Source organism: Oreochromis aureus, linkage group 23, assembly GCF_013358895.1.
Source record: "Oreochromis aureus strain Israel breed Guangdong linkage group 23, ZZ_aureus, whole genome shotgun sequence".
In the NCBI taxonomy this organism is placed as follows: domain Eukaryota; kingdom Metazoa; phylum Chordata; class Actinopteri; order Cichliformes; family Cichlidae; genus Oreochromis; species Oreochromis aureus.
Window position 1 is genome coordinate 18,510,588 of NC_052963.1, and position 17,260 is coordinate 18,527,847.

The 17,260-nt window shown below is 42.1% G+C and overlaps 1 protein-coding gene across 5 annotated transcripts in view; it reads left to right on the top strand.

The window, feature by feature from the left end:
• Nucleotides 1–17,260, top strand: part of LOC116316414 (plakophilin-4-like) — a 49,291-nt gene that overhangs the window by 29,757 nt on the left and 2,274 nt on the right. For all 5 annotated transcript variants that reach the window (XM_031734976.2, XM_039607476.1, XM_039607478.1 and 2 more), the window contains 11 exons: nucleotides 1,305–1,518; nucleotides 4,396–4,579; nucleotides 9,171–9,288; nucleotides 11,207–11,401; nucleotides 12,440–12,613; nucleotides 12,908–13,058; nucleotides 14,377–14,569; nucleotides 14,724–14,808; nucleotides 16,609–16,726; nucleotides 16,845–16,976; nucleotides 17,094–17,167. In XM_031734976.2, coding sequence (XP_031590836.2) covers nucleotides 1,305–1,518; nucleotides 4,396–4,579; nucleotides 9,171–9,288; nucleotides 11,207–11,401; nucleotides 12,440–12,613; nucleotides 12,908–13,058; nucleotides 14,377–14,569; nucleotides 14,724–14,808; nucleotides 16,609–16,726; nucleotides 16,845–16,976; nucleotides 17,094–17,167 — 1,638 coding nt within the window. The remainder of the gene's footprint in view (nucleotides 1–1,304; nucleotides 1,519–4,395; nucleotides 4,580–9,170; nucleotides 9,289–11,206; nucleotides 11,402–12,439; nucleotides 12,614–12,907; nucleotides 13,059–14,376; nucleotides 14,570–14,723; nucleotides 14,809–16,608; nucleotides 16,727–16,844; nucleotides 16,977–17,093; nucleotides 17,168–17,260) is intronic.

Here is a 17,260-nt window from a genome sequence, read left to right on the forward strand (position 1 = left end):
GTTTTGTTATGGACTCATGATTCTTCTTTTGTATTTAGAGATTATTTAAGTTCAAGCTGTGTACCGCTTAGTCTCGAGTTTAGTTCTTCCGAGTGTCTCTGAGGTTGTGTCTGGTTCGTGGTTCTTGTTTGATATTGTTAGTTTCCTTTTGTGTCTTTGTTTTTGTCTCTGTGTCTTGTCCTCAGGGTCTCCCATGGAAGTTAGCCTTGTCTCCATGTTTATTTATTTGTCTCCCCAGTCGTGTCCCTGTTCTTTCAGTTTGGTATTGGTTCAAATATGAAAGGTGCCCAGCCGTATTGGTCATCATTTTGTCGCTGATGATTGGTCACAGATGAACCATCCAGGCTGAATGGTCCACTTGAATATATTTGCCACACCCCTCATATGTCAGTCAATGCTATCCTTCACTCTAATTGGTAGTCTCTTCAGTTGCTCCCTTCAAAGCTGAAAAGTGGGTGGCTGTGGTTCAGATGGGAAAGCGAGGTGTCGACCTGTCATGAAGGTCGTTGAATCAGTCTCCCGGCTCCACTATCTTTGCATCTTTACCCCTCAGATGAATCCATCAGAGTGTCTGTGTAAATGTTAGATAAAGTGTTTTGGTCTAGGTAAAAGCACTTTTTCAATGTTTGTGTGATTAGGTGAATGAGGCTTGTAGCAGGAAGCGCTTTGAGTGCTCAAGTTGAGTATAAAGGCGATATGTAAGCACCAGACCATTTACCCAAAGTTTAACTTTGTGTCACCAGCAGTCATTTCGCCTGTTTTTGCTAAATGCTTTTGACTTTCTCTCTGTGGTGAGACAATCCTCTGTGGATGGAAAGTAAATCATAGTGTGTCATATTGAGAAAATAAAAAGTGTGTTGCACAGCTCTCCTCTGGCCCTTTCATATGATATATTACTCAATATGGTTTATTGAAATGTTTTTTTCAAGGTCAACTTTGACCTTGGGTGCTAAGAATGAAGGTCAAGGTGAAATGGTTAGCGAACCTAGGAACTTTTCACCCAGGGCTAGTATACTGTTGTGAAGTTTGAAGACCTTGCATAAAAAATTGTGTTTTTTCTCATTTTTTTTCTCATTTTTGACCTTGACCCTAATTTTTTACCAAAATTAAATCAGCTCGAGCTGTTATTGGTATCTACCATCACATAAAATTTGCAATTGATATCGTGAAATCCGTGGACGCTTGACTACAACAAAGAGAGAAACAAACATAGCTGATTAGGGGTACTGCCACAAGAGGCAGACACAAGCTCTGCGCTGCAGTTTAAACTGACGTTATTAAGCGTAATGGCTCCTCTTCTGCAGGTTTGTCACCTGGGAGGGATCCAGCACCTGGTGGACCTCCTGGATCATAAGGTGGCCGAGGTTCAGAAGAGTGCCTGCGGGGCCCTGAGGAACCTGGTGTACGGCAAGGCCACCGACGACAACAAGGTGACGCTGAGGAACTGCGGTGGCGTGCCTGCCCTGCTCCGCCTCTTCCGGAAAACGACTGACAATGAAGTCCGTGAACTGGTCACCGGTACGTCCTGACAGCTTTGACTTTCCAACCTAATCTGCTCATTTACAGCTTCTCCCCTTTTAAGCCAACTTTCTCCTGATTGGCTGCTTCTCGTCAAAAACAGAAGGTTTGTATAGCAGGTGGGTGGGGCTTCTCTGCCTGAGACGACCATGTTAGGGTTATCCCCTCTCACTGATGTCATACAGAGCCAAGAGTAAAAAAAAGTGTGACACTGTTTAAAATGTAAGTAAACAGAGAAAACAATAATTTGTAGATCTCATTAAACACATTTTTTTGATGCTGTACATATAATTTACTGTTGACACATAGGTGATACATAAGGTGACACATAATTAAATTTAATGATTGTTGTTGTTTTTTAATAATGCAAATAATGCTTAAAGCTAAAGTTACTCCCAAACTGTGTTCAATTGTTTTTCTCAGCGTGATTTGGGAGATTTTTGTAATTTTACTGTGGGGAAAAAAAGGATTTAAATGAAGATGTATTTATGGTGTGGGGGTTAAATTGTGGAATTATGTTTATGTGCATAAAAATGTGTAATCAAATATACTTTTGAGGGTTACATGTCAGAAAATTTTTGCTCTTTTGTTTGTTAAGGTTATTTTTTTTCTACTTAGAAGGTACGGTACCTTAAATGATAAGAATATAGGCCAGGCATAAAACTACCAGGTGTCATGTATTAACATTAGAATAAATGGGAACAGTATGAATGTGTGTGACCCTATCCTAGGCCTTAATGCCTACTGCTGCCCAGAAACTACACGGGGTACCTCTGATTATTTATAAAAGCAGAGAAAAATCTAGAAAACTGGATTTAACTAATGAAAACATTAATCAGCTATATGTTTCCAAGCTTTAAATTTTCATATTCACATTCAAATATTCATAATTGTTGTCTAGAGACAGTCATTTAAACTAAGTGCAGAGGTTTAAGAGAGTATAGCAGAACATCTCTAAACTGTATTTCTGGATTCTGGTTTGATTTCTCTGACTCATAAATCCTGTCGTTCAGATAAGGACTAGTTCTAACTGTCTCTAAACTCAGATGTGCCTTTTTATTCCTGAATGGGTGAAATAAGCTAACACTATGGTCCACATTGACAAAAAAGGCTCAGAATAATAGCTTGACACGATAAAGTCTGGTGTGTGTGGGTGTTCGCCTGCCAGCGTGGTCCGTTGACTTCCCGGTTGGTTGGCCGGCCGGCCGACTGGCCGCCTTGCTGGCTGAGCATCGGTCTGCGGTGCCGTCTGACTGCCTGGCAGTGTTTTAATCTGTGTATCGGCTGTTCTGTGGGAGGTGTGAGCGGCAGCGGCTTAAACACTCGGCGCACAGCGCTGAGCAGATCTCGGCACAGTCCTCGGGACAGATGCTAAGATAATGTGCTTTGGAAACAGGACTCTGCAGCCACACCACACATACTGTTTGAAGGCAGCAGATAAGAAGCTGCTAGACACGCTCCACAAACCGCAGAGGAGACTCTTCTGTCTGTTGAAATGCTTCAGAAATGTTCTATTTTTAGCTCGGGTTGGGACTCGGATTATTAAAGGTGCACTTTGTTCTTTGGTAGCTGCTTAAATTTGACCTTCCACACCCCAAAACAAATTAGACTGCATAACATTCAGGAACAAAGCTGCATATTTAAAAATAAAACACTTGTTTTTACTGAACTCAAAGCTTTTTTCTATTATTGCTCTTTTATACTTTGTTTATTAAGCCAAGGATATTTTTACGTGAAGCCTTGGACATGGTTGGCAGTTGTATTCAAATTATATCTCGCATACTATATAAAAAATTTTTGCTTCCAAGCAGCAATAACTTTCATATCATTTTAACCTGCTCTTGAGCAATAGTTCTCTTTCTGAAGGTCTTTTTGGACTTTTTTTTTTTTTCACTCAATTTCAGTCCAGTTCTTATACCTGACCATTTTTAGAATGTAAGCCACTTAACATTGACCTATGAATGAATCATTCAAGCATAAAAAGGCACCTAACACTGAAATGAACCAGTCTTGTATCTGCACATAACAAACTAAGCAAAGATTTTAAATTGTATCTTGAGGCACTTTGTTACTAGCAGCCTGTCACGAAAGCACATCTCTTGTTCCCATTTCTTTAGTCTATGAAATCTATGAAAAAATTTCAAAGATAACACAGTTTGACAGACATAAAATAGTATTTTTGTACCAACAAGGGGATTCCCAAGGAGCTATTCGCAGAAAGCTTTGCATATCTCAGCTGGTGTACAGTGTCAGTCGTTAAAGAAGAAGGAGCAGGTCTACAAGGCTGTCAAGAAGCCGTTCTTGGCTCAGGCTGAGGTATGAACATTACTCAAGAACTGGACTGAAAATCAGTGGCAACAGGTCTGATGGAGTGATGAATCCAAATTTTAAATCTTTTGTTCAAATTATTGATCTGATCTCTGCTTTTTGCAGACGATGTGGTTCTTTTAGTTTTATCCTCCACCTCACATTGGAGTGATTTGTGTTTGAAAAGAGTGGAGTACTCTGGGCTGGGAATTAGTTGCCATCAACAAGTGGAGGAGTTCCAGTATCTCAAGGTTTTAGTACAACATTTAACAGAGCCAGTTAAGGTGGTTTTGGCATCTGACTAGGATGCCTCGATGGTGCCTCATAGCTGTGGCAGTTTGTCCAGTTGGAAGGAGATCCAGGACACGTTGGAGAGATTGTATGCTTTGGCTGGTTTGAGAAGACCTTGATATTTCCCTGAAAGAGCCGGAGGAGGAGGTGGCCAGGTAGAGGGAGATCTGGAGATCTTACACTGCTGCCACCACAACCTAGACCTGGATAGGCAGCGATGGATGGATGGACAGCTAATAATAGTTTTGACTTATTTTACTGTGTGTGCATCCACTGCAGGCGTCCTGTGGAACCTCTCATCGTGCGACGCAGTGAAGATGACCATCATCCGCGATGCTCTGACCACGCTGACCAACACAGTCATCATCCCCCACTCAGGCTGGAGCAGCGTTTCTCACCGCGACGAGCACAAAGTCAAATTCCAGTCCTCCATGCTGCTTCGCAACACCACCGGCTGCCTGAGGTAAGAAACAAATCAAACGGCCCCCTCAAACACTCAATAAGTCGGGGTGTGTTCATTGCAAAAAGCAGCTTAAGTCGTAAAATGATGATAGAATCGAGGAAAAGAACCAATTTTAAATATGGTTGGTATTATGACGTTATTCATCAAACTTTGTCCTGTGTCACATCAACACATTAAACACCTCTTTAGCCGAAACTGTCCTCAAACCACGCAAATCCATCCTCATTTCCACCCTGAAAATAATCGCCTCCTAAGCCTGCTGAGTAACCCGGCTCGCTGTTTGCTCATTAAATTGATTCTTGTTTTGAAATGCAAGGACGACTTTTGGATTTATTGGTTGTCTGTGCTGCTTTTTCTCCCCTCCCCGTCTACTTTTCATCTTAACGATTCTGTAAAACCACAGCTCATAATCACGGCCGTATAATCCGTCAATAAGGGGCTCCGTAATGGAGATTTTATGCAGCCGTGAAGTCTTTAAGAAGCATTTGACCATATTGGCCTACAGACGCAAATACCAGAGAAAGTGTGTCTTCAAACTCAAAGCCCAGGATGAAGGTTGAGATTTATTACCTGCAAATTTTAGCATGCAGAGAAAGTTTTAAGGTCTTGAACTCATTTGAAAGATGTAATTTAGAGTAGAAGCTCCTTTTGTCCCGTATGATTTAGTTCACTTCAGGATGTTCTGGTGATAATTGGGATTAGATCAAAGTGGCATATGGCAGAGTCGCACACTGGGGGCTACAGAGAAGCCGCAAGAATTAAATGCTTTAAATTTCCAAATCAAGACATATTAAAGTGTAAATAGCACATGAATATTTACAGACAGTTGGGGTTAAAAGTAAAATAGGGGATTGACAACAACATGGCTCTAGTCTGGGTGGAGTCCAGTTCTCTTCGGGTGCTCCGGCGAGCTCCAACAGTCCAAAGATAGTTGGTCATAGGTGTAAATGTAAGGTCCATTAAGTGCTTAAGTGCACAGAAGAAAGTGCTGGTTTAATGTACCATACATGAAAATATCTACTGTAAAGGGCCGTGAGTGGTTCTTAAGACTTTATTAATAGCGGCCGCACTCATCTGATGAAGAAAGGACTTCCTCTCTCAGTTCTCAGGTTGAGCGCCTCTAGAAAAACAGAAGTTTAGTTTGCTGGTCTGAGACACCAGTCTGTGAAGGGCTATAGATGTCCATCATTCTACAGTGAGAAAGATTATTCACAAATGGAGAACATTTGAGAGAGTCGCCAATCTTCCCAAGAGTGGACGTCCAAGGAAATTCACCCCAAGGTCAGACCGTGCAATCCTCGGAGTTTAAGAGCTACATTTCAGACTCTACAGGTTTCAGTTGGCATGTTAAATGTTAAAGTTCATGACAGCACAATTAGAAAAAGACTGAATAAGTATGGCTTGTTTGAAAGGTCTGCCATGAGAACGTCTGAACAAACCACAAAGCTTCTGGAACAATGTCCCTCATTTACTAATATGTGTGCGAATGTCGTTACCCTGAACAAAAAAACAGTTTGCGGGCAAAATTGCCGTCACATTTATGCCACATGTGCACCAGCTGATTTTGTTCTTACAGCTGTGTGTATTTTAGTAAATCAGACTCATGCTAAATCAACAGAGCATCAACTCGAGCATTCTTTACATTATCTGCATACAGCCACACCATTTTTCTATATAAGGAAACACCTGGAGGTGAAGTGGAGAGAGCGGTGAAGTCTGCATCACTACGGCAAGAAAGGAGGAGAAAGATCGACTGGAGATACTAAAACAATAGTAAAAGAAAAAGGTTTGAATCAAAGCTGATGTGAAAAAGATGAACAGACTAAGAAGAAAAGAGGTGGAGAATGAGGATCATGTGATCTGCCTTGATTTGGCCTCGTTGCAGTCATCAACCATCGACCATCAGACCATGCTTCCCATTTTGACTTTTTCCTCCTGTTTCAGCGCATATGGTGCAATATTGAGTGGTGACACCTGTCGTTCAGGAGAATACTGCAGCAGCTTCTTGCGCCTTAACAACAGCAATAAAGGTGTGCATATGTGTGACGAGCTAGCGACGATGAGCGAAGCAATATATTGGCACCTTAAAGCTTTCAGTGATGCAACTGGACAATGATCCCAAGCATAGCAGCGTGTCTACAACAGGCGTTGCAGTGGCAAAGTCAAAGTCCAGACGTCAACCTGACTGAAATGCTGTGGTGGGGAGTTAAGAGAGCTGTGCATAAACACATGAAATGAAGGAACATTGTAAAGAAGACTGGGCCAAAGTAACTCCAAAATGATGTAACTGATAAAGTCACTCAGCAAACCATTAACTGTTAAGGTGGTTCCACAGGCTACTGAAATGTGAGGTTTATCAGGGTATTGTTATTCATGTGAGGTTGTATTTACATAATTTTAAGATTTTTATTACATGCTGATGCATAAAACCTTTGAAATTAAAAACATTATTAAAGGTTTGGTACCTGCAGGGTGGATGCCTTCATTTTCATATATAAACACGTACACAGGAAGTGCCTTCTACCTTCCAACATCCAATTAGCATACCGAGATTAATCGGACTAGTCACCACTTTGCGTTTAAGGACTCAGCCAATAGCATTAACAGGATCGTCAATGTGACGATATTAATCTGTCTCGTGTAGAGATTTCGCATCACATTTGTCAGTACAAACACCTACAGTGAGCTTCCTCTGGAGGCTGTTTGGTCTCAGTTGTAGGGGAAAGGTGCTGAGGGGAGGAAGGTCTGATCATCTCTGTTCACACTGCTGGACAGGAGGCAGAAAACACATTGCTGTTTACGTGGCGCTTTAATGCTCACTTCTGCTGAACATTCTGCAAAGAGCACCAGATGTAAACAATCTGCTTGCATTATTACCGCCCACACGAAGGTCAAAACTAGCGTGCGATGATTAATACGCCAAACATTTTTCTCTCTGTGATCACGATTCACAACTCTTGATATTTCGTTAAGGGCTTCGTCCTTTAATCCACGTAGGTCGAGAATATCTCACATTATCTGAGCTTATTTCAGTGTGAAGGCATGATGGAACGATTTGAATATGGCTGAGATGTTTTATGATCATGAAGAAGGTGTTTTTGCTCTTTCTTGCCTTGTGTGTCTCTTCTTCATGGCAGACAGCATGTGGAAGCTCCATCAGTGCACAGCTTGACGTGTTTGTCACAGCCCACACATTTATTTTATGTCACCACCTGCACCACCTTCGTCTGCTACAACAAAATAAGTCAACAAATCCTGGTGTTAAATGTCCTAAATATTACCGCAAAGTAGCGGTCTGCCATACTGCAAATGTTGGTATCGATCCGATATCAAGTAAATACAAGGCCAGCATTGCTGCTGATGATTTCTTGAACATTAAAGTAGTCCAGCGATAGCGATTAATACTTCCAATGGTTCTTTTCTTTTGAGTGTGATGAATCCTGCGATTGACATGTTGGAACATGCCCATGTCAGGGAAGAAAAAACATCCTGGTCGTTCGGTGTGTTCAGGTAATCAGCTGATCTTATCTTCTGTGGTCAACTCCAAATCATAGCACCGCCCCCACCGGCTTGTGCTGTAGGCGGATGCATCACTTTATCCACCTCTCCTTTTACCCCGGTGCACCCATCACTCTGGAACAGAGTAAATCTGCACTCGTCAGACCACATGACCTTTTTCCAGAGTCCAGCCTCTACTCTCAAGCAGACTGACATTTTCTTTTTTCCGATTAGCCTCGCCGATATTTAGCTTTTAAGGCTACAGGGCTGTTCAGTCCCAATCTCTCGAGTTCTCTTTTTAATTGTGCGCGTGGAAATGTTCCTCTTGATTTCACTGAGAACTTTTTCCTCACCTCATTTCGTCCTCAGACATGAAGGGTCACCTCGCTCCTTCCGGGCTTTAGTAACAGTCTTTTCAGCTGCTTTCTCAGTAATTTGAGCTTTACGACGCGCATCACATTGGGTTAAGTAACCTGTTGCCAGCAGAAACACATTAACTCCCATTTAATAATCCAACTTTTTTTCACCAAATTATGAAGCACTGTAATTTTATGTAAAGCTACAGTGCAAGTAAAACATGATCAAACTGAATCTCCTGATGCATTAAGACTCTTTTCAGTATGTGATCTGTACCTGTAAGGTAACACCAAGAGTCGGGTCTTAAGGATGCAATACTTCCCTTAGTTGTAGATTTATTTACCAAACACAAAACTTCAAAACTGCTGAATGGAGACTTCCAGGCCAGGTGTGCTCCCTGAAGCAGAAAACTGCACGACGTGTCTCAAACACGACAGCTTTGAAGTGCTGCGGGGAAGCGGCGCGTGCACACGAGCCTCGGGCACTTTGCTTCACTTAGACTGGCGTGAGGCTGTAGGTTGATGGTATGGAAATGCATTGTGGGATTTCTTTGCTGCTGTTGTGCAGTCTTCTCATGGCAGCTTTAGATTAGCAGCAGCTGGAGGTTCCTATTGGAGGATCAGCTCCCTTCTTTACTGTATCCAGGCAGGTTTGAAGCCACCCAGTGGGGGAATCCACACACTGCACCTCAGTCTGAATTAATGTGTGTTTCCTTTTGTGTGTCTGTGTGTGCCAGGAACCTGAGCTCAGCAGGGGAGGAGGCGAGGAGTCAGCTGCGGTGCTGTGAAGGTCTGGTCGACTCGCTGCTCCACGTCCTCAGAGCCTGCGTCAACACCTCCGATTATGACAGCAAGGTGCAGCAAAGCACAAACACACACAGATGCACATGAGTGTGTGAGTCATGTTTTGTCACAGTTTATCCCCGAGAGAGTCATCCCAACTTAACCTGACCCAGACACAGCTGGAACCGCACTCTGGGGACCTGAATCTGATCCCTCAATACTCACATACTGCAGTATGTGCAAACTACAGCTACTGAGACTGCTGTTATAAGGATGCCCTGATTTAAACCAGTAAGAGGTTAACATCCATTCTTTTTCATTTATGTGGTTTAAACACATATTTACTATTTGTTACATTGTTACTATTTGTTTCTTGTTTTTTTTGTTATACGTTGAGTATTTAATTAGACAGAGACCTCTAACTGCCTGCTGCTCAAGATTTCTTTGAGGGAAGTCAAAAGTTCTTTTTTTCTGACAAATTTTCCTACTAAAACTTTATTTTTGACATATTAAGTACAATAAATGGTGGTCACAGTTACTTAGTTACCACTGTATGTGATTTTAGGTGCCCAGGCCACATAAACGTACTATACATGTGTTTAGATGTTACGCATTCATAAATTCAACTACAATTTTGACCACCAGGGTGCAACATTTTACCAGTGGGTGTGATGAAATGTTTTCAGGGGTGTGCTGATGTTTAGCATTTGCTGTCTGTTTTTAGGCACCACCTTCATTTTAAATTTAAATGTATTAAAATCTAGGCAAATCTTTTTAAATGCTAACTTGAGTCACTTGCACCATCCTGTGGTACAAATTGGTATTGCATGGAAGTGAACCCTGGCCTGTGTTCATCTTCAGTTGATAACCCTTCAACACTTCACAGATAGATCCATAAGTACTTAAACAGTGACCCACAGTTTTACTTCTGTATATCTAAAATCCAAAGCAATATTCAATAATAGTCTTAAATATCACTTATCTTCTTATAGCAGAGCAATATTACAATGACATAGTGGGAACAAACAGATCTATAGTAATAGTAGTAGTTATAGTAACAAACATATTAGCCTGCTAGCAATAAAATGGTAATATATATACATTTGAATGTTTAAACACTGACTTTTGGTGGAAACCTCATAATAACAAGGTAATCTTAGCTAATATAATACTGGAACTAATCCTACCTCGTGTGCTGAGCATTCTTCTGTGTTTGACAGTAACAGTGTAAACACTGTGTTTAATATTATGCATGATTTCCTGGAAACATATTTGGTAGTTTATGTGTCAGAACCAGCAATCAGGGCTGCAAAACACAACACTGCACATCTCCTGCTATATCTGTGGTAATATTTCCTATAATTGAAAACCTAGGAGCAGAAAAATGTGTTTCAAGAATCAAACATAGGTGTTGTGGCTATCTTGTATTACACCACCAAGTAAAAAAATTATATAGCTATATAGGCTTAATGATCATCTGTAGTTCACAAAAGATTCATTGATGTGGAAATAAAAGACGCTGACCTCTAATAATGACATTAAAAGTTAATATACAGCTTGAACCTCTATAACACGAAAACAAGCAAACTGGGGAAACATCTAAGGGCATCACATGTTCAGTACAGAAAATACAACTACAGCACAGAAGTGTTGCAGACGTGTGGCATAATATCATCATCATGCAAACAAGAAGAGCATGTAGTGTCCCAACCACCTTAGCTACCAAATAGAAATAAATAGATTAAGCAATAAAACATCGATGTCAGTGGTCCGAAAATTCTAAACTACTTGCACAGACAAAACGTCATATAACAGAAATAAACCTTTTGCACCAACCACAGGCTGAAACAAGAGCTCTGCAGAGCAGATGTCTAATGTTAGATTGTATGTAAAAACTTTCCTCTAGCACCACCATCAGGTGTCATTAGCAGGAAACATAGAAGAAAAGGCAGAAACCCAAAAAATGCTCAGTTCTCATTTTTACTTTCAGATAGTGGAGAACAGCGTCTGCACCCTGAGGAACCTTTCGTACCGCCTGGAGGTGGAGATGCCCTCCTCTCGTCTCCTCGGCAACCAGGAGCTGGACACCCTGCTGGGGTTCTCCTCCCCAGCCAAGGAGCTGGACTACCTCTGCTGGGGCAAGAGGAGGCGTGGCAGGAAGAGAGGCGGCTGGCCCGACTCCAAGGTACGACTGAGACTATTTACAGGTGTTCTTTTAAAGCATGAAAAGATGTTTATGTGCTTTAAAAGTACTGAAAATATACAAGATGTGTAGAAGAGCAGTTACCTGCTGAGCAATCTCAGAACTCAAAAGCTAGTCTGGTGATGTGGCATCGCAGGGAAGCCTCTAGTTTATACCTGACGCAGTCAAAAATGTACCCTGATCTGTCTGCTAGGGTCAGAGTGCAGATAGATCTTTAAAAAGCTATTGGATGGTGTTTTATTTTTTTCAGAATATTCAAACCTTTTGCCCTCCAAACAGACTCTTTACCTGAATGCAGTGGGACTGATCCACAACAGAAACCACAAAAATCTCACCTTTTGACTTCATATAATTTATCCCGACAGGAAAACTGGGCAACTGCACAGCTGTGAGGTTTGCTGTCCTCTGTATTCGTCAGCAACTGAAAGCAAATATGAGCCATGACGGGTCCTTGTAGCTCTAGATTTAAACTGAAAACTGAAATCCTCAAAAGTCCTTAGCTGCCAGGCAGGCGATAAAGAGGAAGACCACAGAGAAGCTTCATGGATCGCATCATAGTTGGTGTGACAGAGGAAGATGATAGAGATAGGATGAGATGGAGGCAGATGATCTGCTGTGGAGACTCATCATGGGAACAGCTTCTTTATTGATTGGTTGATTAGGTTATAAAAATCATAACGAGAAATCAAAAACTCTGAAATGAACCCTGAAAGAAGGGAAGGAAAGATGGAAGGAAATAAGGGGAAATGAAGGTCATTTATCCACAAATATATTCTGTTTACAGCCATCTGAACTGAATCATTGTGTAATTTGGATAAAGAGAAATGAATTGGCTGCTCCGTGGGTTAATTATTGATTCTAAGCTGCTCGTTTTTATGTAAAGAGTTTATGTAAATAAAATTTTCCCTCTCCTGGCATCAAGCGACCCTTAGAGGAATCGCCCTTTAAGCAGTTGAAGCGCTCCCAATTATACGAACTCGACTTCACTTTCTGTGCCTTTGATTGGTGCGTTTGTCGCAGTGGGACGGCGTCGGGCCAATCCCGGGTTTCTCCCAGTCTCTGAGAGGAGCGGAGCTGCTGTGGCACCCGATGGTGGTGAAGCCATACCTCAACCTGCTGGCTGAAAGCTCCAACCCCGCCACCCTGGAGGGCGCTGCCGGGTCCCTCCAGAACCTCTCTGCAGGAAACTGGAAGGTAAGACCTCGTCTAACACAAGGTGCAGATTTTCCTAATTATAGACAGTACTGTGCAAAACTCTTGAGCCACCAAGCAGCCAGACGTGTTTGCGCTCTTGAGCAATAGTTCTCCAGACTTTCTGAACTGTTTCTTTGGAACATCAGAACAAGCCATCAGCTTTCATCTCGGTCAGTGAATACGAACAGAGACATCGCAGGTCAAGTCTTGTGTTTGTCACAGTAGGAATCTGATGGGGGAAAACAATATTTTACTCCTTTCAGGTCATTTAAAACTCTGTTTCTTTTTTTGCAGTTCTCGGCCTACATCCGAGCAGCGGTGCGTAAGGAGAAGGGCCTTCCCATCCTGGTGGAGCTGCTGAGGATGGACAACGACCGGGTGGTCTGCTCCGTCTCCACCGCTCTGCGTAACATGGCATTGGACAGCCGCAACAAGGAACTGATAGGTACACACACACACACACACACACACACACACACCTCAGCTGTTTATTCAAAGCCAGCACATAAAGTCCATTCACTCTACTTAGTCTTTGACATTACGTTGCCCCCTAGTGGTGACACAATCCTACATTTGTGCCCTCTCCTCTCTGCAAACACATTACAGTTAAAGTAGAATTAATGCCTAAATGCTGCTCCTGGGAAGGGTGAACACCTGAAACTTACCTGTGAACAGTCATTCTTGGCTTGTGGCATCTTGCCACGCCAAAGTATAGAGCTGCAGTAAAAGGAACGAAAGACAGCCACTAAAACTGATTCAGCAAAACTAAACATCTCTTAATACTCTGCCTGTAAACAAACAGCACTGTTACACATTTACACGTGTTCAGTGCTTAATGAAATCCTGAAGTGGGTGCACAAATTTTTCATTTATTTTGGATTTTCTCTCTTTTCCATACAGGTTCAAACATATACTTAAATATAAATAAAAGACTTTAGGAAGGCCATTCCTGAAGCTTAATGCTAGCCTGCTTTATCCACTTGAAAACCAGTTGTGATGTGTGTTTGGAGTCGTTGTCCTGCTGTAACATCCAACTGTGTCCACATTTCAGTGTGTTGGAAGCTGTTGATTAGAGGTGAGGTTCAAGATTTTGGAGGTAGTCCTCCTCCTTCATTATTCCATCACTTTTGTGCAAAGTACCACAGCAAAACAGCCCCAGAGCATGATGCTACCACCACCATGCTTGGCAGCTGGTACAGTGTTTGTGGTTTTGAGAGCCTCACCTTTACTCCTCTAAACATACATCTTGTCATTTTGACCAAAAAGCCCAATCTTTGTTTTCTCTGACTATAAAGCTTTTCTCCAGAAGGTTTTTGGCTGGTCTATATTGGAGCAGGGGCTTCTTTCTTGATCAACATGTCCATGGTAATGTAAAACTCACTCCACTGTGGACGGTGACGCTGGTGTTCCAGATGTTTTCAGTTCATGGCAGGTTTGAGCCTTATGTTTCCTGGGTTGTTCCTGAACATCCTCACTGATTTCCTGTGATCAGATGATTGTATGATGGTTTAAGTCTTCTTCTTGGCAAATCGGTGACACATCTGAATTACATGTACTTATTATTGTTTGATGATCTTGGAATCTGCAGTTATTTAGAAATGGCTCAAAGAGACCTTCCCAACTTTTGTAAATCTACAATTCTCCAACATAAATTCAAATTTGTGCAACCAATTCTTGTTTGTCAAACTTGTTTGTTAATCCACTAAGAGCAGATCCAGACCTTCTCTAAATCTAACATCTGTGTTCTGTCTCTCCACCTGCAGGAAAGTACGCCATGCGGGATCTGGTGAACCGGCTGCCTGGCGGCAGTCCCTCTGTGCTGTCAGACGACACGGTGGCATCGGTCTGTTGCACGCTGCATGAAGTCATCAGCCGCAACATGGAGAACGCCAAAGCTTTAGCTGACAGCGGAGGCATCGAGAAACTGGTGGATATCAGCAAAGGTCGAGGGAAAGGGTAAGACGTGACCACCTCCATGTTTTTATTATTGAACTTATTTCGCCATGTTTATAATGAACATCTACCACTGTGACAGGTGATGGGTGACAGAAAATCAGGCACTCCTTAACTGGTTTTACTCATTTTATTTTACATACCATGTGTGTCATAGATATTCGATGAAGGTTGTGAAGGCAGCTGCTCAGGTGCTGAACACCCTGTGGCAGTACAGAGAGCTGAGGACCCTCTACAAACAGGTGAGTACGAGCAGACACATGTGGAAGAACTCACACTGATGGAATTAAAACTCCGTTTACACCTCAAGAAATTTAAAGGCCATTTCAGGGAGATGCTGATTATCTTTATTATCGTCTGTTTGTAATTCAGGGCACGGTATCAATTCAAGGCCTTCATTATTCAAAGTCTCTTTCAGAAGTGCACTCCCTTCTGTTAATCTGACTTCATTTGAATGAGAGTCGCCTGGTCACATCTATCAAAATGTGGGTGCTAAGATAAGAAAAGGCTATCAGTATATCACGTCCCTCGGGGCATGTGATAAAATTGACCTATGTACTGTGGAGTCTTTAAAAATTTGAAGCGACGGGACAAGCGGAGGACAAAACAAGAGGTATCGGGCCTAAAAATATATATCTAGAGCAGATGAAGAGTGTCTGGGGAAAAAATGTCCTTAAGGAAAGAAAAAATCATCACAATGATCCCAAACACACTGCCAATGCAATAAATACCTGGACAGAAAAACACACAGTGCAACACTATCAGTCATGGATTGGCCTCCCCAGAGCCCGGACCTCAACATTATTGAAGCAGTGTGGGATCATGTTGACAGAGAACAGAACAAAAGGCAGAAACATCCAAAGAAGAGCTTTGAATGTCCTTCAAGAAGCCTGGAGAACTATTCCTGAAGACTACTTAAAGACATGACAAGAAAGCTGCCTAAGAGAGTTCAGACTGTACTGAAGAATAAATGTGGTCACACCAAATATTGACTTTCAAGCTCGTTAGCATGGTACAAACTGTTTTTCCCTTATATGCTTGTATTTACATGTGTGTTTGCACATGCTTCAATAAATCACTGTTCCTGTTTCAACTATAAAGAAAGGAGGAACATTGACAGCCGTAGGGACATGTTCCGTGCCATGAGGATGACTCATGATGTAGGATCTGCATAAATGCTTCTTATATGATTCATAGGAAAGCCAGATTTGAAACAGGAGCCACTGATATTACCAATTAAACACAGCAGCTGTTATGAAAGCCAAATTGACAAAGAATAAAGGAATTCACCACTGACTGTTATAGCCACAGGCAAAATTCATAACAGCCTTGTAACTCTTATGCTGTAAAAGTGTTGTGGCACAGGATTCACACTGACGAAACCTTCCAGCAGGTCCAGTTGCTGCTTAGTAAATCTGGATGGGCGCCACCAATTCTGGTCATGACTTTTATGGTCAGAATTTCTAGGAACAGCCAAAGGGTGGAGGGTCTCAAGATGTCATCTCAGCTTTTTGCAGATGATGTGGTTATTTTGGCTCCATCGGGGGATGGCCCTTGTTTACTTTGGGGTGGTTTACAGTTGAGTGTGAAGCAACAGGGGTGGGAATCAAGTCTGAGGCCATGGTTCTCTGACTGAAAATTAAATTCAGTTTGAATTATTATAGAGCAACAGTTGCCTCAAGGTGATTTATATTGTAAGGTAAAGACCCTACAATACCGTTCCCCCCCAGGAGATCAGGAGGAGGTGGTCAAGTAAATGCAGTATTTTAAGTACATGTAAGTCCTCAACCATTACCTCAGCAGGTGCTGCAGCAATTTGAGCATCTAAATTCCAACAGCCTTAAAAACATGTAATGTTTTTTGTTTTTTCCAGTATCCATATCCTAATTCCTTAAGTCTTTTGTCTATTCTATAGAGCCAATTTTGTTTTTTGGGGGGGGGGTTTTAAATGTATGTATTCATATTAAACAAACCCCGCAGGAGCTCCTACACGTGTGCACAAGCATCCCTCCTTATTTTCTTTTTGTCGTACATGTGAACAGGATGGCTGGAACTACACCCACTTCGTCACCCCCGTCTCCACTCTGGAGCGGGATCGATACCGCTCTCAGCCGACCCTACCCACCAGCCCAATGCAGATGTCCCCCGTCATCCAATCAGGTGCGAGAGACATCAAACCGATGATCATATTTCAGTAATAAATTGGGGGGGGAACAGGATTTGGTTTTTGGTTTTAATCATATCACTGTTTTATTTTTCTGGTTGGCTTTGTTTTCAGGCGGTAGTGCAACATCCTCGCCAGCGATGCTCGGGATAAGAAGACATAGTTCAAACTATCAGAGGGCCCAGTCATCTATGCAACTCGACACATATTACGGAGACAACAGTTTACACAAACGGCAGTACACAGGTTTGTGGCGTCCCTCAGGGATCTGTACACGTGCCGCTGGTGTTTCTCTCAAACAACCACCATTTCAGTTTGGAGTTATATTTATTTTTCTCTCTACTTCTGAATTTTTCACCTCAGGGTCAGAGAAGAAAACCCCATATTTCATTGGGACCTATTCCTCCCAGTCAGGAGAGGATCTGAGAAGATCCCAGGTAAGAAGCCTTTTCTTGTTACATCATACAATAATGTCGTGCTCAATCATCCAGCTAAGGATGATTGAGCATTAAATTGCAATGGCAATTTCA